Source organism: Suncus etruscus, chromosome 16 (assembly GCF_024139225.1).
Source record: "Suncus etruscus isolate mSunEtr1 chromosome 16, mSunEtr1.pri.cur, whole genome shotgun sequence".
Taxonomy (NCBI): domain Eukaryota; kingdom Metazoa; phylum Chordata; class Mammalia; order Eulipotyphla; family Soricidae; genus Suncus; species Suncus etruscus.
In genome coordinates, this window is record NC_064863.1 from 16,157,502 (window position 1) to 16,178,412 (window position 20,911).

Sequence of the window (20,911 nt, forward strand, 5' to 3'; positions counted from 1 at the left end):
ATGGTCCTCCAAGCCAGGAGCGATTTCTCAGCACAGAGCCAGGAGTAATCCCTGAGCATCACCGGTGTGGACCAAAAAATAAAATAAAATAAAAGGAAAAAATGCTTAGCCCCCAGTCACTGCCGGATATGACCCTAAGCAAAAACATTTTTGATATAAAATACATATGCCTGTTCTCAAAAATAGATTATTTTAGAAGTTCAATTTCATGGCCCTTTATAAACAGTTTAGATTTGCCAATGAGAATTAATTAAGAAGGCTGAAAAATAGATCAAAAGCCTGGAGTCAATGCTTTGCAATGTGTAAATTCTACCTTTCTTTTTTGACACAGCACAGCATGTATGTCATCACGGCATGGATGGGAATGATCCCCAAACACCATGTCCGAGTAGATAGAGTTCTGTCAGAGGTGCTGTCAGAAGTGTCTCAAAAACAAGGAGAAATTCATTAAAAGAAAATAGTTGCTAAAACATATTAGGCGAGTTCCCCTTGCTGACACCCTCCTCATACTGTGCTTATAGGAGTATTTTGACTCATTTCTCTTTTTCTTTTGGAAAAGAAAAACATAGATATGTGTAAAACTGTAGGTGTGCATACTTCATATTATCATTGAATATGTAACCATAGGCATCAAATAGTAACTTGATAAAATCCCTATCAACTATTATATTAATAATATTAATATTCAGCATAAAAAGTATAAGCACAGTGTTCAAACCTGTTGTTTTCTCTGTGTGTGTCAGCAATTTCAAAGTCCTACCTGCCACGAAGGCTTCTATTCAGCTTTCTCAAGAGATTGACCGAGACAGCAGAAAGCGGAACGAAAGAAACGAGTATGCTAGTTCCATCAAAACAATATATATATATATATATTGTGGGGTTTGTCAAGAACTGGGGTTGAACCGTGCTGCACCAGGTTTATTGCTTTTCTACATTCAAACTATATTCACAACAAATCCTCATTATAATATACTGTTTACTGGAAGCCCTTCCTTTAATCTTATAGATTGGCTAAATATGCTCAAGGCAGCATCCTGACAATAGGAAATTTATGTTATAGAAATTTTGCAAATTAGCAAATCTTATTTCTCTTCCTTTGGGCAAGCTGCACTAAAACTATTCTAGACAGATGGACATTTATCTTGCTTTTGAGGATCTCCAGGGAGGATGTCTCATAACTTTTTTGCTCATCTATATTAATTTCTGGAGTGGATTAAAATGCTTTTAAGTTTTAAGTTCTATTTTGAAACTTAATTTTTTTTAGCAAAAACCTAAAATGATTTCCTGGTGTTTTAAGATGGTGAAATCTAAAAAATTACAAAAGCATATTAAGTATCAAGTAAATAATAAATTTTAATAATTGTTATATTTTTTTCGTCAGATACACATCCTTATTTTCACACAACCCAACAAACATGAATCAAAGTATGAATACAGTATTAGTAACCAATGTTTCACCAAAACAATAATTATTTTCATATGGCTTTTCTTTAAAAAACAATGTATATTTTTAATTTGCTTATGACTGATTCAGTAGAGCTTGTACTTCATTTGGAGACTATACCATAAAAGTTATAGCTTTATTTCCAGGAATCAAAGCTGGGACTTAGAATTTATAACATGCCTGTGTATAAAAAAGAGGCATGTTACATTGGACCACTGAAATTTGCTTTTGGTTTTTCGGCCATACCCGGTGACTCTCAGGGGTTCCTCCTGGCTATGTGCACAGAAATCGCTCCTGGCTTGGGGGACCATATGGGAAGTTGGGGGATCGAACCACAATTCATACTAGGCTAGTGCACGCAAAGACGCTTTACCGCTTGTGGTACCACTTTGACCCCTGAATTACTGTCTTTTGGGGGGACATACCAAAGCACTCAGAGGTTACTCTTAGATTTATGATTAGAAACTATTACTGTCATGCTATGGATTGATCTCTTCTGCGGATGTGTTTGCGTCCCTAAGCAAAACCTTTGTAGGGTTTGAGAACCTTTACGGGGAGGAAGTGGGAAAACACAAGCAGACGAATATGAAATATGAAATAATGATAGCACACGCAGTATGTGTGGGGTCAACACCTTTCTGACAAGAGTGTGACAAATTTAATCTTCAGGAAAGGGAGTATATAAAGGGAGAAAGAGGCAGTCATATCATGAAAGGAATGCAATGTACATTGTTTGATTTTAGAACAAATACACATAGCTTTAGGTGGTTTGTAAACTTAGAATAGAATAGTTTTCAGTTAGGAGTTAGAGGATAAAAGGAAGGCTAAATTCTTACATATCAAAGAAGTTCCTGGCCCTAGGTGTCATTACTGACGTAAATTAAGGGATAGCAGGAATCCTGGTTTACTCCTGATAACAAATATTCTTAACCTGAGGGAAAGTATTCTAGCTAGGTGCTAAGACCCACTTCCTATGATCTGGTAATAGAAAGAGAATAACACTAAAGAAAGGGGTACAGAATATACCTAGTAATATAGCCCAATTCTACACTGACCAAACCTGTTTCTAAGCTGGTATTCAAAGTGACAGGGAGAGTCCCCAAGATTAAAACCATTCTGCTGCGATGCTCAAAGTCAGGGAAAGAAGATCATTGTCTTGAAGATGCTATGTTTTGACTTGGCCTTCAGAAGTAAAATCCTGACAGAAAGAGAGTTAGCTGGTGAGCTTTGAGTTGCAAATATACTAAGCCAGCAGGGAACTTCTAGCAGCTTGCTTTGGTACTGAAATTCCTTTGCGAGTGTAGAAAAACTAAGGCCGAATTTCTGTAGTAGAAAAGGAGACAAAAATGAAATAAATAAAAGTAAAGAGATATATAATGTCACAGCCATGTCAGAAATATAGCCAGCAATCCATGCAAGGGTCAATGATTGAGTTCTCCAAATGGCCTTCTGGCAGATGTTTCTTGGGAGGAAAATTAGGCACTGCACCAGGAAGGCCAAAAGCCATGTCTGGTGCGTGCTTCCTTTTGCAGGTGGTGACAGATCTCACGTTGGCCACATAAAGGCAAATGCCATATGTGGTGTGCTATTGCTATGGTCACAGGACCACTGATTTTTTCAAATGCGTATTTATGAGACATTTCTATTAGAGAACATAAGAAAGTATTAAAATTAATTGTTATATTACATACAAATTATAATTTTTCCAAAAATACAAAATTAAGAAAACATGACTTATGACATAACATGACTATGTTATTCCAGAATTTAAGCAAAACAAAAGTACATATATATTAAGCCAATTACTAGCTGTGATTACAAGATCAATATAACATACTTTACCTTTAATTTTTTAATTAACTGCACTATGAATGCTTGACATATTAAATTTCAACAAGGATTGCTTTAAATAGACTGAAATAAATCACATATTTCAGCCTTCATTTTCATTTTGAACATTTGAACATCTCAAAATGATCTTAGTGTTCCAGTAAAACTTTACTACTTACTGTTAGAAGTAGATATGTTCCTTTTCCATTTTCTGTGATTATTTCAGTTCCATTAACCTTACATCTGTTACTAGTCTTAGTTTTCTTTTCCAGGAAAACTGTCTCATCATAAAATGGTTAGGTTATATTTAATGTATTATAAACATGTCTAATATTTTATATAACATACATTAACATATAAACATGGTTTTTGAGTTATAGTGTAATTGACCTTGGTTCTCTTTCAGAGAGTTGTGTTACAGCTGGGAAACAAATTTTACTGTGATATTTTAGGAAACAAATTATGGATTTGGAGGATGTAAGAATATTGACAACAAAACATAAGACAAACAGAAAAGAGAAACTCTACAAATGAACACATATCCAATTGTTTGATTTAGAAGTGTATTTTCTCTGATATACTGTCAACTTTATTTTATTGATGGTTCAAAACTCTTTGAACAATTTGCAATTCTATACCAGATAAACAAAACTATGAATTTAATTTTACATTTTTATCATTCCCTATTTTGAAATCTTTGCTATTGCTTTCTTTACTTTTCTTTTTTTTTTTTTTTTTGTTTTGTTTTGGGGCCACACCCGGCAGTGCTCAGGGGTTACTCCTAGCTGTCTGCTCAGAAATAGCTCCTGGCAGGCACGGGGGACCATACGGGGCACCGGGATTCGAACCAACCACCTTAGGTCCTGCATCGGCTGCTTGCAAGGCAAACACCGCTGTGCTATCTCTCCGGGCCCTATTGCTTTCTTTTCAACTATTATTGGCATATGTCATTATGAAAAAGAAGCAAGGTTTGTTCCTATAATAGTAAGTCAATATGCAGCAGTCAGAAAAATAATTAGGTACATTTCCTTTCACATCCCATAGTTCAACATTTTCATATAAGCTAAGACACAGTTATAAAATTCTTATTGCGATCCACTAGTTTATGTGTTTAGTTCATCACATTTACTCATTTAATTCATTCCATTTACTCACATGCATAAAAATATCACAAAATCTAAAATACATTGATCACAATAAAATTTAGCAATGACTCAAACCATAATTCCTTTGTAGAATGCTTTTTAGTAAGCCTTGAGTCCAGAAGAGCTTTGCAAAGAGTCCTGGTATGGTTAGAGTGCCATTGATTTTCAATGGGACAGTGAACCCTCTGACCAGTAGCCCTCAAACTACGATTTGAGAGCCACATATTGTATTTGTTTCCATTTTGTTTCTTTATTTCAAAATAAGATATATGCAGTGTGCATAGAAATTTGTTCAGAGTTTTTGCTTTTGAGAACAAAAGTAGATTGCATGTGTAAGGTTGGATCTTCATTAAAATTGATAGTAAATGAAAAAAATTTTGGTTCTTATTTGAGGCCCACGCCTACCATTGCTCAGGGCTTGCTCCTAGCTCTACACTCAGGAATCCTCCTGAAAGGCTCAAGAGAAAACAATGTGGGATGCCAGCGTACAAACATCCTACCCACTCTACCATCGCTCCGACTCTTGAAGTTCAATTTTACATTATTATGAACAGACTCCACCACCTTCCCAACACTGCAAATAGTACATTCTGGCATAAGAAACAACTTTGTGCTGTCTGGATGCTTAAAGTGAAACATCTCTTGTGCCCAGCAGAATTTACTAAGTTTTACAGGAACTGTCCCTGGTCCTGTAATTTGCCGGTTTTGTGTTCACTCCAAAATTAGATAGAATGCCAAGATGCTTCAACTGAATTTGCTGCCAGTAATCTCCTCGTTTTTGCTTGCAATTTTGTTTCAGAGTTTTTTAGGGTCTCTGCATTGTTTATATACTTTCACATAATAATTAATCTAGATGGGGAGCACAACGATAGTACAGTGGAAAGGGCAATTCTATGCTCATAGCTAACCTGAGTTCGATCCCCAGCATTCCATTTAGTTCCCTGAGTCAACCAAGAGTAACCCCTGAGCACTGCCAGGTGTGGCCCAGAAGCAAACAAATTAATCTAGGTGCCAAAGTGATAGTGAGAAGGTGTGAATGTTCCCTTGCAAGCAGCGAACTGCATTTCAATCCCAGAATCTCATATGGTATTCCAAGCATGACCACAAGGGATTCCTCAATGTAGGATCAGGAATAACCTCCGACTATCACTAGCTATGGAAAAAGTCATATCTACATGAATTTTTTACAATAAAAATAAAGCAAATTTATCACCCTAATGAAGTAATTAGAAATGTAATTAATACATACATAAAATTGAAACAGACATGATTTTTCTATGACTGCCACGCTGTCTTTGAGACAGAACAGATATTTAGATTTTTTTAAACAAAACTATACACAGTCACACATACTATCTCTGGATAGTAATGATCACATGCCAATTAAACTTTGATCTCTGTTTATGCTGTCACTAATAATGTTTGATGATTTGTTCTTACAACTATTACTTTAATTCCATCAATCCATATTTGAAAATTTTTCTGTTTTTCAACAAGCTTTGTTAAAAGTACTAACAGACATTGGCATAATTCTGTGTGATTATCCTAAATATGATTATTTGGGGAAGAGAGATAGAAGAGGGGGAAGGGAGCTGGCTTTGCACATGAATAACCCTATTTTAATCTCTGATTGATATACAGGGTATGTGGAACTTTGAGTTTTTCTAAGCGTGATCCCCAGCACAGTCAACAGAGCCCAGCTCCATTAGGTGTTTGGCCCAAAAATGAAAAGAGGGGGAGGAGGGGCCGGGCGGTGGCACTAAAGGTAAGGTGCCTGCCTTGCCTGCGCTAGCCTTGGACGGACCGCGGTTCGATCTCCGGTTTTCCATATGGTCCCCAAGCCAAGAGCAACTTCTGAGCGCATAGCCAGGAGTAACTCCTGAGCCTTACCAGGTGTGGCCCAAAAACCCAAAAAAAAAAAAAAAAAGAAGAAAAGAGGGGGAGGAAAGAGAGACAGAGGGGAGCAGAAAGGGAGTGAAAGGATAGAGAATTTAAGAGAATAATAGTCTTACCATATTACTTAACATCTAGTCTTTTAGATGGATGATGACATTCTGCCTTTAGCCGAGCTTTCCAACCCCTCTCCTACATTCATTGTTTGCTCAAGACAGAAATGTCCTTCCTCTTACCAAAATGTGTCATTTTCCATAAACATTGGTGTACTTCAGCTCACAGATATTGGATTTAACCGTTTCTCAAGTATTTTTTTTTTGATTAACCATCTCCTCCAACACTTTCTGTATTTTACAGATGACCATTTTCTTTTAATGTATTCTCTTCTTTAAAATTCTTATTGTATTCTTTATTTACTGTTAACTAGACCCACAGAGATTCAAGTGAAACTTTCATTTGGAAAATGAATAGTTCCTGAAAGGGCATCTTTAGCTAATTGTGTAATAACCGGGAATTTCTACAGTACATGGATTGATTAAAATTTAAATCAGGCTGAGGCCTGAGCGGTGGCGCAGGGTGTAAGGCTCCTGCTTTGCATGCACTAGCCTTAGAGGGACCGCGATTTGATCCTCCGGCGTCCCATATGGTCCCCCAAGCCTGGGCAATTTCTGAGCATATAGCTAGGAGTAACTCCTGAGCATCACCAGGTGTGGCCCAAAAACAACAACAAAACAAAAATTAAATCAGGTTATCACTAGATATTTACTAGCTATTTAAGTAATTTATTGCATTCCTCTGAGCTTTATGTTTTGTCTTTGTAGAAATTGGAAGTGATACTACTTTTTCGAGTTATGTTGAGGAATATTTGAGATGGACTCTCCCGAGCACTGCTATGTGCTGTGTATTCAATATGTCATTATAGTCATTTTTAGTTTCTAACCCTTTTAATTTGTTTACTCAGAGTTATTAGAACATGAAGTTCTACTTAGTTGTGCTTCCCTGAACTTCTTTAACTGTCCCTCTTCCAACTACCATTAACCTTGCCCCATAAATTAGCCAATGGGTGTAACTTTATACAATAGATTATTCTAATAAATGCTGAAATTCTCTTCTTTCCCTTCTAGAAAGCAAAATGCCACATGAAACATAACAAAAGGGTTCAAGTCTCAATTAACAAATTGTTTTGGCTTCTTCAAGATCAACTTTTAACTTGCCTTTTTTCTCACTAATGTCTAAATTATTTCTGATTAGCTCTATGCTAAGGTAAATCTTTAGTTTCCTAAAATTTCTCAGATGTTTATGTAGATCATTGTATAGTATTTAGATGTTTATAAAGATTATTTTAATTATTCTTATTCTATACTGCTTTAATCTTCGACTGCTCCTTAAAATGGCTTTTATGACATGAAATATTTTTGTATATATTAAGACATTATAATTGACATGGATTTATAAACACAGGGGGAGAAACAGAGAAGATAAAGTCCATATCCTTAACAGTATTTTCAGGATGTTGTGGTGTTTTTTTTTGTTTTTTTGTTTTTTAAGAAACTCAAACAGTATTTTAGTGTTTGATTTAATTCACATGGTATGTCAAGTTTTTGTGAAGAGACAAAATGTTTTTCTTCTATATTGGTCATAGACACTTTGATGTGCTTAAATCAAGTAAATTTTCAAAACTTACCATGTTTTATTAATATATAAATATAAATCAAAACACCATTACTAGAACCTGATCATAATCTGGAAAGCCAGATGATAGTTGTAATAACATTGTTGACACATTGAAAAGCTCTGCCTGGTTTAAAAATTATTAAATATACTTATGTTCCCTATTGTTTCAGACTTAAGTATATTATTTTTATGATACGTAAATTCACATAAAAAGATGAATTAATTATAAGATCTGATTTCTTGAGTACTGCTTCAGTTAAGCACACATATTTTTATGGGGAAAGACCAAACCAACTAACGTTAATTTGCAGGCAAAGAAATAAATTTCATAACTGTAACTCAAGCACAGCATGATGTACAAATTAAGGAAGGAAGGAAAGAATGAAGGAAGAAAGGAAGCAAAAAAGAAAGAAAACAAAAAATCTCAGACAAATATTTAAAAGGACAAACATGATGGCTCCAGTTATATTTTTGAATGCCAAGAAAACAAATGTTTAATATTTTGTCATTTAATATATCTATTTATACATTTTATTTTTAGCAGTTTTGCATTTTATATCTCATACAAAATTAATGAAAGTCTAAAACTAGGTTTAAACTATTTTTAGTTACAGAAAATCAGAATGCCTTTACAAACTGTATGTGTACAGAGCAAATAGTACATTTCTTAAATGCAGGATCCCTTTTATATGCTAAAGTGTCTGACATTAAATTTACTAGCTCTAGGAAAATTTAAATGGGCCTTGGAGAGTTATTCCAGATTAGTAGAAGCAGAAAGATTGCTACCCTAAAAGGGAATCCTAAAATGTTAATGATAATAGAGTCTTGAAAATTATTTGGCTTTTGTACCATTTCATGAAACTAAAGATAAAGTAGTTTCTTCAAGACAACCTTTCAAACTAAGACAGTGAAGAATTAGGTGGAGAAGGGATTTGAAATTTGAACTGAAGGAGAAAGAGAGATTTGAGCTAGGACATGAGAAGACAAAGTTTGGGATGTGGAGTGGAGTGAGAGTATAAAAGGTAGAGCATTGACTTGCATGGACAGGTCTCAACTTTATCCTCGGCATCCCAGATGCCTGTAACATCAGGATTAATTCCTTAGTGAGCCAGGAGTAACCCCTGAAAATTGTCTGGCTGGCAAAAAAAAGAAAAAGAAAATCAAGAGTGTCATCTGCTAGATTAATATTTGCTAAAGGTCTGAAAGAACCCTATAATAGAATTTAAATAATACTGCATTTTCAAGGAATTAACTCCATGACCCCTCTGAATTCTGTTTTGAGGAAGCATACACAAATTCCTCATAGAGATTCCAAAATTCAAATTAATTTCATAGCACAATTAGAAATAGCATTCAAAGAGCCAGCTTGTCACTATATTTATAGCCAAGAACTGGCCTTTTTTTTCTGTTTATCAAAAGCACAAGTACTCTGAAAAAAGAAAAGAAAAGTAAAAAGGAAAAGTAGCAGGATGAGAGAAACAAGGTACAGAAAAACAGTCCAGAAACCCTGAAATAAATTATGTCTTTGCCCTGTTTTGACACTGTTTATCTTGAGCCATATGCGGACAAATGGAGTTCCGTATGAGAAAGATTTCTCTAGAAAGCACAAACCTACACAAACATCCCTTTAAATATTACTCCACAATTTGATGTAAAAAAAAAAAAGCAAGCAAACAAAAAATTTCTTGTGTTATTTCTCTTGGTCTTTTGTTATGAGAAGGTTATTTTCATAAAGTACTTTCATTCTCCGAAAACAGATATATGTGCTGTAATACACATATAGAGTGCAAACTTTTGGGGAAGAAACTTGGTTCATATGACGGTTAAAGCGTTTTAACGTTTTAGTGCCATTATTGATCACATTGACTTCCGGTAGAATGCAAAAGCAGCATGTAACCATGAGTCTTGTAAGAGAGGGGTGAAATGACCAACAATTCCTATGAGTTTCAAGTTCTTTGGGGGTCAGACAGTCATCTGCCTTCTAGTGCTTGTGGGATAAGATCTGCTTGAGTGCTTTCTGGCCTGAGAAGGCCTCCCTTTGTGTATATATAGTATGCATGATTTAAAAGAAGATGTGTCAGCACTGATTTATACATTGACAGCTAAGGATAATAAGATATGGGCAAACATACAGCTCACCCTTCTGCTGATTAACCTGGAGGCTGCATTAGGCAAATTTGATAGCATTAAAAGATTTTGCCAATTTGTCTGGAAACAATTTCTCTTTTTTGTAGGGTGTCAAGGGTAACACTTCATGCCATTGTACTAATTTAAATGGCTTTGATAAATTGTTCGAGAGGTTAGAGAATTGTAGTGTAGATATATATTTAGCACTTTAGAATAAAAAGGCTATTAACTTAATTGTTAAATGAATTTCATCCGTAAAAATCAAAAGTGCTAACCATGGAAGTGTTTTCTTGGAACCAGTACAGCCACATTACATCATGAAACTTTCAAAGTCTTCAAAAATAAAATTACACTTCTGCCTTGCTTCCCAATAATTAGAAATGCTTTAGACTGTTACAGTAGAATGGGTGGTAGTTGTTATTGGGTGATAATCCTTAGTTTAGAAAAGCCATAAAATTGTATTATCTCAAGGATTCACTGATAGATTGATAGGAAGAGAGAGAGAGTGAGAGAGAAAACAAGAGCCTGTCTTACATGTACCATTACATGGCATCAAGGTAGTGTTGTATGATTGTGTGTCCCTAGAGACATTTTCAAAAATGAGATGTATATTTCATGAGCCATTTTCTATGTACATAATTTCTAAACTAAGGAATTAAAAAAAAAGACCCTCTGAAAGTCACTGGGTTAAATAATGTTACCATTCTTTCAGTGGTCCTTTGACACAGGGAGTTGTTTTATGGCATTGTTTGAATAATTCTTTAAGTATAGAACTCAACTGTCAGTTAGCTATTTTGTTAAATTCTGGGTTTCAAGGAAGATGTATTTTTTTCATGTCCATAGAACCAGACACAGACATTCTCCTCCAGACATAAAATACTGAGAACTCACCTATTTCATCAAACATTTTGTATCTGATGCAAATAAAGCATTAAAATTATTTTATTGAAATACATCTTTCACTACCACTTAGATTAAAACAACTGCTTGTTTGTTAAAAAAAATTACAAGTACATAAAATAGCATTTAGTGGTAAGCCATTCATTTTTAACCAAGTAAATACTTTGATGCAAATAAAGACAATTTAATTTTTAAAAGTGGCAGGGAAAAGCAGGCAAACAAATTTTAAGTAGCCTTCTTTTTCAACCCTTTCATTTTACAAATGGCTACTTAAACTAACAGAAGCTTCATTTGTTTGCATTTTATGCTATTTGAATGAACTAATACAGCATTAAACTTTTTTTTTGGATATATGGAGATAATGTGTTCATGTTGTCGCTAGACATATTTTTAATTGGGAGGGAAATGAACATTTTGGAGGAAAAAAATTTTAAATCCACATTTTATTTTAAAAGAAAATTTACTTCCAGAGCATGAGGAAAGTTCCCCCAAGTAATAAAGATGCTGTATTTATCACGTACCAAATGTGCATCTTATGAAAAAGATTGAAAATGATGAAACAGGGGAAGCTTAACTTAGAATAACTGCTAGCTTTCCAAAGTGCATCTCTGGTTTGGGAAATAGCGGAGAGAGGATACTACATTCTTCTTCTTGCTCTCTTTGGAATTCTCCAAGAAAAAACTGCTTTTAAAAAAAGGAGTAAAACCTAAAAGTCGCCTGGCTCTGCTCTTTCTTGCCAAGGATAGGGAAATTAACATGCAGCTGGGCTGCTCTGATAAATGGATTCTGTTAGGTCACTGAGGGGTGCATGTGACATTAAGTGATTTACAGTCCTTTACCTTAATGAAATTGTTTCAGCGAGATGACGCTGAAAGCTCTTAATGGATAGCTTTTCTTGATGTAATGAAATTGCATTCCTATGGCATTTAATATAAGGTGCAGTTATTATTTACTGGCGCTTTCCGAAGGCTGCTATTTGCACAGACAGTTCAGAACAAAAAGAGATTTCAGTGGCGGCACCGAGGCCAGAATGGTTTGTGACATTCTTGAAGCAGATGAGTGGAGTGGGGAGAGTGGGTCCGGCAGTGCCGGCAGTGCTTCGGGAGTCTTCCCTTCCCCTAACCCCGAAGTCTTCTCCTTTTACATGTATTTTAATCTGTTTAACAGGCAACTGGATTACAACCAGATCAGCTGTATTGAAGATGGGGCGTTTAGGGCTCTGAGGGACTTAGAAGTGCTGTAAGTATCGCTTATTCCTGACTCTTTTTTTTTCACAGAAGCTTTGTGTCTGGGGGTGTTAATGTGGAAGCTTATTGCTTTCTTAAAACCTGGTGTCAAAATGGTTCTTCTAAAGGGATACCTTAAAGAACTCACGGACCAATTCAGAAAGGACTCCAAGGGTGTGTGTTAAAATAATGGTGCAGAGGAACTGTATGTGTAATCAAATTATCTAAGAAAGAAACTATACAACAGTCTCCCTGATGATCCTTTCTGTGTTCCTCCTTATATAAAAACATAAGCATTCACAGCATTCGTGAAGTGTTCCATAATTGGTTAATATTAAAATATCTTTTTTATCAGACTAAGAGGCAAAGAAAGTAAATGTTAAATCTCTTAGTAGCTGATAGATGAGTATGTTTTATAGTTCACTGCAATGTAAAGCTGTTTGCATGGTGTTGGGTTTTTTTTATTATTATTATTTATTTTAATGTCATTTTTAACTAGGTAACTGAAAGCTTATTTTGTAGTCCCTTTCTAATTATAAAAGCTACCGATATGGTCCATTTGAAAGACTTTATGTCTGACTTTCTAAAGCACAGCATAGAGATTTGTATCATAATTGGCATTCTGTCTTTTTCCTGGCTGGGTAGACATGGCTGATAAAATTGGTTAGTGGTATCTGAATAATCTTTACAGACCTTTATGAGTTAGTAAAATATTCTATAGGAAACTATTCATTGCAATGAAAAAATAACTTGGCAAAGAATTAGTGTTACTCAAAACTGCCTATACCTTTCTGAAAATTTTCCTCAATTATACCCTTTCTCTCTTAAAACAACTACACACCCCATCATTAAATACATGTTTTGTATGATAATTTATTCATAATTAACTTTGTTCAGAAATCTCAACTTAAATTCCATGAGAGAAAGTTTTGCAATTTTAGTCCACTTTCAAAGTTACTCAGAAACCATGAAATACTCCTGTAAAAGGATTCCATTACTTTATATAGCGAGTTTGAGAAGCAGTAATTAAATCTGAAAAGTCTAATCTTGAAGTCTAATTTCGTTTAATGTTTTATCTAGAGTTACTTTCTTTTATCAATACTTTCAGTATCACTTGGTTTCAGCTTTGAGTGAATTGTTAGATATCTAGATATGTCATAGGCTGCTGGTATTATTTTTAAAGCCAAGTCTGAATGATTTGAATGAGATCATGTAGATTATACAAGTGTATATTGTTTCCTAACTACATGAGAGGTCAGCGTTGTTTTTGTTCTTGATGGCAATCTAAACTTTTTCTATTGGAAAAACATTCAAAGCGTTTATCATGTACATCACAGTCATAAGGTCACACTTTAAATTGTTCTACAGACCATTTTAATATACAAAGCTGAGTGGTGCTATTGTAGAGCAAAATAACTATGGCATAGATCCGATTTTATAATAATGATGGAGATTGATCTAATGTCTGAACCATAGTCTGTGTCACCTAACTTGATCTATAAGAACTACGATAGATGTTACTTTAGTGATTAGAGGTGATCAAAGCCATTTTTTAAAATGAATCCAGAGTTCCAAATTAGGATATGACCAGTATTGATTATTTTATAGAAAACTTGAATTTTTGAGACATTAAACTCTCATAGAGTTTCATATAAATAAAACAGTAAAAATATTGTCTTGATATGGAATGGTGTACAGGTGTGTAAAGGTAATATAGTGAGTAAATATTTAATATTCTCTATATAGAGTATAGCATCTACTAATCTACCTATTTAGCCATCTATTCAGTTAGCGATCTTTATACCTCCTGTGTGCTATGAAATGTGCCAGGTATAGAAAATATTTTACTCACAAGAAAGAAACTATTTGCTTCTAAGACATAAACCTATCTGATTTTGGAAGAAGAAAATCCATTCAAATACTACTACCTCATACAGTTTATCATGTCAGCCAAGTACTAGGATACAACTTTAGCAAAATCACTATCATGAAACATAGAAACATTATAGATATTTCAAAACATATATATAAAACAAAAACAAATTAGTAGGGACTCAGTATTAAACAGTTCTATGTTTCATGTGTGTTCACTAAAACGTTATTAAAATTAACACTATCAGAAAATTTTCATTTTCAAAAGGATGGAATTGTTTATTTTATTTAAATGCAAAACATGTTAATCTATTTCAGTAGTTATATTTTAAATATCAATAGTTGAATTAACTTGATGAGAAATAAATTGATTATATATTTGAGATAAAAATCAGTAGTTTTAGAAAGGATGAGGTTTACCAAGCCCAAAGTTCTACTCAGTGTAAATCAAAAGTTCACCAATTATAAACATTTGGTCAGAGCATTTATAATAGAGTTACTCTAAGAAAGTTGTCTGTTTTACTTATTTTCATCATCCAGTTCTCTATAGGCTTTATCTTATTGCACAGGAGTAAGGAAGGAACATGCCATATTTTGCTTTTTTCTTTGGGGGGGTTTGGTTTTTGGGTCATACCGGGCAGCACTCAGAGGTTACTCCTGAATACACGCTCAGAAATCACTCCTAGCATGCTCAGGGGACCATATGGGATGCCGGGATTCGAGCCATCGTCCTTCTTCATGCAAGGCGAACGTCCTACCTCCATGCTATCTCTCTGTCCCCATATTTTGCATTTTTTTTAGGAATATTGGTTCCATAATCTCTTTTTGGTGGCATGTATCATGCCGGGTGTGCTCATGGTTTACTAGGGTTCTGTGCTTAGGAACTCCTGGCAGTGCTCAGAGCACTGCCCTATCTGCTGTCCCATCTCTTCTTTCTAATGTTTTCTTTTTTAAGTGTGATTATCCTTAGCCAAAGCTAAGAATATGGAGGCAATCATCATGGTCACAAATATAAAAGATGTGTACATAATTATGTGTACATAATTGCTAGAGTGGATGAGGTTGGATAAAGTAAAGGCAAGGTGAATTAAAGATCAGTTTCCAGTTTCTTATAACAGGAAACTGACTTACTGTGGGGTTCTTTTTCCTTGAATTTATTTGTTTTATGTTTGGGGCCACATCCAGGGATTCTCAGTGTTTACACTTGACTCAGCACTCAGGAATCACTCCTGAAGGTGCACAGGGGGCCCATATTGGATTCTAGGGACCAAACCTGAGTCAGGCATGTGCTGACTGGACTATATTTTCCTTCCCAGAATGGTTAAATATAAAGTTGTTTGTTTTCTTTATATTTAGTACCTGCTCAAAATGAACTATGAAAACTCTACCTAGATCAATATATTATTTTTATCTAGACACTAGTTTAATAAGTACAATATGTTCTTTAAGTAAATAGTATTGTATAGATTACTTTTTTCCCATAGGAAGATCATAATTTAACAAAGCACATTTATTTGAGACCTTTAGATAAAATCCTATGTGAGGTCCTAAGAAAATAGGAAAGTTGTTAAGTCTCAGATAGACGATTTAATTATCAAGATAAACACTTTATGCTTACATTTCCTGATGTACAGTTTACAAAAACATACTACAAAGATGAAATCCTAGAATTGAATATAGAAATAAATTGGGATATAGGAAAAAGTATTCAAAAACAAAGAAATTCAAAGATTACTTTGTACGTGGAATAAAAATACAAAGATTATTTTTTCAACTGCGTTATATGGATTAAAATTTAGCTTCCAATTGATACCCACTAGTTTAACTTCAAATAAAAACTCAATTTTCGTAGGGAATTATAAGAAACTCCATAGTTCTAAATCAATTTGTGTCTGTTGAGTGTGAATTGCACTTTAAAATACTTTTTTTTATCCCCAAAGTCACATTTTAGTCTGTTTTGTAGTACAAAAATTTTAGCCACATAGCATTCATATAAATTTTGAGAGTGGCAAAGGGGGTCATTTGAAAGCAAATCCCTTTGATCAGTGAAACCGTTTAGTTCAAACATCAGGATATAGTTTAATGGCATATAAAAAAAAATCTCATTTCGGTTGAGTACAGCAAAATGCTAGAGGCTTTTAGCAAACATGAGCCAACCATTGAAGACTTTATATATCCCTCATAAACTTTTTTCTGTGTGACTTAATTCAAATCCCTTCTATTATTTCTCACATCATTCAGTATACCAAAAAGCAGAGTCAAAAGAAAATTCTAGGTCTGTGTTATTATATCCTCTTGTACTGAGAAGTTTACGCTAATCCTTCAATCTCCAAATACTACATATCTCCCTTTGGCAAACACAGCCACCAGCTGGCCCTAAAGTGGCCACATAAATGCTCCCTGTTTAACCTCAACATATATGGTCCCCAGATTATTGAAATCATTTAATTGGCTGCCAGTAATTAAAAATGAGGAGGATTGATCTAAAAATTTCCATTTGTAGCTTCTCTTGAGAAAATCAGATTGGCAGCCTTCCTTTCCAGCAAGCAGCAGAAACATGGAGCTAAGAATTTGCTGCTATCACTGATGGCATTGCTGAAGTACCCAGCTCCTTCTTGTCCCCGATCAATATCTTCCTTTATCTATCCCTCTACTTCATTACAGTTCTTTACATGTAGCCTACTTCTATCGTCTAAGGTCTTTGTCTGGAGTCCTGAGCCAAAGAAATTTCTACCTCTGATTTAACCCCTTTTGCAGAACCCTACTTATTTCTCCTAGACTTGATTTACTTCTCTTTCCACTTTGGACTCATTGTGAGGATGACTATTTTCTCAGCTTTTTCTTACAACCAGACATCTCTGAAGCATGAAAAATTAGGTCTTCACTTAATCTCCTTTTGCTTAGTTTTTGTAAGTTGCATAACTTATATCTTCAGTTAGAGTCTGTGATATTTAAGGACAAGTTTCGTGCCTTATTTATTTTTTATTATATTACATGTTTGCATCATAACTAAAGCCATCTAATAAATATTTGTAGGAGAACTGGAAAGACATTGCAGGAGATGCTGGCCTTGCTTAAAGCGACCCAGCCTCAGTTCTCATACCACATTTGGCCCCCCAAGCCCTGCTGAAAGTGGTCCCAGAGCATAGAAGCTAGAGTATGCCCTATGCCCAAAATCTAAAATCAAATGATGGGGCCGAGAGATAGCACAGCAGGTAGGGCATTTGCAGTCGATTCAGGACAGATGGTGGTTCAAATCCCGGCATCTCATTTGGTTCCCCATGCCTGCCAGGAGTTATTTCTGAACAGAAAGCCAAGAGTAACCCCTGATCGCAGCCGGGTGTGACCCATAAAACAAAAACAAAAGTAAATAAATAAAATTAAAATGAAATATTTAACAGATAATTGAGGAAGAGAATAAATAATAATGAAAATCATGACAATAATTTAAATAACATTGTATTGGAAAAAGTAGAAAAAAACATTACTTATTTTCTCAAATATTTCTTAGCTACTCACCACCCTGACTTCCAAACTTCCAGAATATTAACTTTAATTAAATATTAAGCTTCCAACAATATTAAACAAAGGAGAGGATTTGCAGATACAACTGAAAATGGTTTTATTATGTTATCCCTTTAGCTTATACCTATAGCATGTCGCTTGACCCTCCCACCATCATCAAGGCAAGCACTGAATACAGACTTTTTTTCCCTACTCAAATTTCAACAGGGCCTAATGTCCCCTAAGGTCCCTAATGCCCCCAATTAGCAAACTCTATTTCAGGTCCAGAAAGAACTGATGCTGAGTTATTGCTTTAAGATTTCATTTGGGGGGGGCCGGAGAGATAGCATGGAGGTAAGGCGTTTGCCTTTCATACAGGAGGTCATCAGTTAAAATCCCGGCGTCCCATATGGTCCCCCGTGCCTGCCAGGAGCAATTTCTGAGCATGGAGCCAGGAATAACCCCTGAGCACTGCCAGGTGTGACCCAAAAACCACAAAAAAAAAAAAAAAGATTTCATTTGGGGGGCCAGTGCATAGGCAGGAGGGTGTTTGCCTTGCATGGGCTGATCCATAATGGACCTTGGTTCCATTTCCCACATCCCATATGGTCCCTCTGATCTAGGAATGATTTTTGATTTCTGAGCTCAGAGCCAGGAGTAACTCCTGAGTGTCACTGGGTGTGGCCCAAAAACAACAAAAAAGATTTCATTTGGGAGTTGGAGAGATAGCACAGCGGTAGGACGTTTGCCTTGCATGCGGCCAACACAGGACGACCCCGGTTCAATTCCATCCAGCCCGTGTGGTTCCCCGAGCCTGCCAAGGGCGATTTTCTGAGCTCAAAGCCAGGAGTAACCCCTGAGCATTGCTGGGTGTGACCTCTCCCCACCAAATAAAGATTTCAGTTGGGAGTCAAATATTCCTATTTACTCGTGAGCACTAATTACACTAAGTACTCCTTTTATTAAAGAAAGTAGAATTTCTCAGGTTTACAACTATGACAGTTTCATGTTCCTTTCTTAAATAGGATCATGATTTGACATCCATTCACACATGTGTAAAGCGTGTCAATCATGAAAAATACTATTCCAAACTGGTGCATTTTAATAGATATTTGATCAAATTCAACAACACAATAGGTATGAGTGTAACTATTTTCAGTAAGGACAACCATTCTGTATGCCAAATATTCCAAGTTATTTACCTGTGTAAATATAATCCGAAGATGTCATCTCTATATTATATACATGGAATACTGAATAAACTTATACATCTAAAATATTTTTTTTCTTTATTTGACAGAACTCTCAACAATAACAACATTACAAGACTTTCGGTGGCAAGTTTCAATCATATGCCTAAGCTTAGGACTTTGTAAGTAGTCTCGCATCACAAAGCATTTTCTAGTAAGCAACCAATAAGTTTGCTGGCTCATGGTAGGGTAAAAGAAGCACCACTTCGTCTTAAGATCTATGTAGGATTTTTGAGTTAATTGGCAAGTATTCCAAAATCTTGAAAGTGATCTTTTATATGATATGTGTTATGGGAGGTTGGATTTGGAAGGAACATTTACTTTGTGCTATTGTGGAGGTCACATTTCATTAAGAAATGGAAGCACCCTTGATTGACTGTCAGAAATGATAAATGATAAATTTTTGTGATTGTATTACTGTAAGGCAAGCAGACCTAATAAAGCTAACCTGTCTTCCCAACATCCTCTGTAACTGTAAAATTTAAGCATTACCCGTTGTTGCTTCTGTAATTAAGGTTGTGTCAGCATTTACATTTCAAAATGTCTTTCCAGGGATTACAGATGGACATTAAGGTATTTTGGGTGAAAAGAAATTATTCTCCATTAAAATATTTACGATAGTTTTTTTCTGAGGGAAAAATTATTCATTAAAGTTCAATATGTTATGTTTAGGTACGATAGTTTTTTTCTGAGGGAAAAATTATTCATTAAAGTTCAATATGTTATGTTTAGGTAAAGTATTTTCAAAGATAAATCTCTTTGAACTGGGTTTTGGAATCACCTTGATCCAAAAGAAAAAATATATATAATATTTTAAGTGTGATAACTCATAGGAAACATAACCATACATTGCACATCTTGAAAAAAAATAAGAATTTAGAAGTAGGGTGAATATATATTTTATTGACTTCCATTTTTTTCCAATTTATAGCAAGTTTAACTGAAAAACTTTACATTTATATTCTCAATAATAAGAAATCAAATTGTAAGCATATGATAAACAATACTATCAATATTTTATTTTCTTTTTACTTCTTTGTGCTACACCTGGCAGTATTTGGTGTCAACCCGTGGTGCAGTACTCAATGGTCCCAGTGGTAATCAGAGGAACACTTCTTACCAAGGAATGGAACCTGGATTACTCATATGAAACCCCTTTGCACTCTCCCTGGAACATCAATATCATTATCATTATCATTTTCCCTTATTAAAATCACCCTCTAAGCATTAAAGCATTTATATCATTTTCTTGAGACAGGATTTAGAAAACAGAAAGTTATAAAAGTATATGTGCGCAAGCTGAATTTGATCTTCTTGGAGTCATCTGATTGTGTTGAATCTGGCCATAGTATCATCCCATTTCAATCAATGAAATTTGTTCACGTTAACGGTAGCTAAGGTTTTAAAAATTTGATTGATCGAGCATTTGGTACTTAGAAAATTAATACAGCTAAGACCAAAGTTTTCACTTTCTACATTTTTTTATAGTGTAGCTTTATTTCTTAGGGATTCCTTATATTTGGCTAGATAATGAGATTTTTACCTTTTTTTTTTTTCATTTCAAACCTGTGGATACCTAACAGCATCATAGTAAAATGCTTGGTTTTGAGAGAATGCCTAGTGAACAGTGATATATTACTTTGGTTTCCAGAGCACAGCACTTTGGTGTCCAAACAACTGAGTCACCCAGCTTTCCTCATATCTAGATTTTTGTTGTTTTGTTTTTTGACTTCTCTCTTGTTTTGAGGCAAGATAATCTGCTTCAGGTCTGTGAGCTTAAGAAGAATTGGCAACACTCACCCAACTTGAAATTCCCTGGCATTGATTGCTGCATTATTCTATATTATTATTGCTACTTAAAAATTCCATTTTTATGGTCCAATTATCTTTCTGGACTGAGTTCCATGTTTTAATATCCATTACTCTTATTGGGTTAGAATTGAGCATATCAGCTATCAAAGCCTAAAATGGTATTAGGGTGTCTAAGATGATTTGGGGAATGATGCTTTGATTTATAGCTTTGGATGTCCTTTCCTTTAGATTGAA

The 20,911-nt window shown here is 34.9% G+C and overlaps 1 protein-coding gene across 1 annotated transcript in view; it reads left to right on the top strand.

Annotated features, from left to right (window-relative positions):
* SLIT2 (slit guidance ligand 2) overlaps nucleotides 1–20,911 on the top strand; it is a 375,780-nt gene that overhangs the window by 216,744 nt on the left and 138,125 nt on the right. The window contains 2 exon segments of the mRNA XM_049789962.1: nucleotides 12,181–12,252; nucleotides 18,916–18,987. Coding sequence (XP_049645919.1) covers nucleotides 12,181–12,252; nucleotides 18,916–18,987 — 144 coding nt within the window.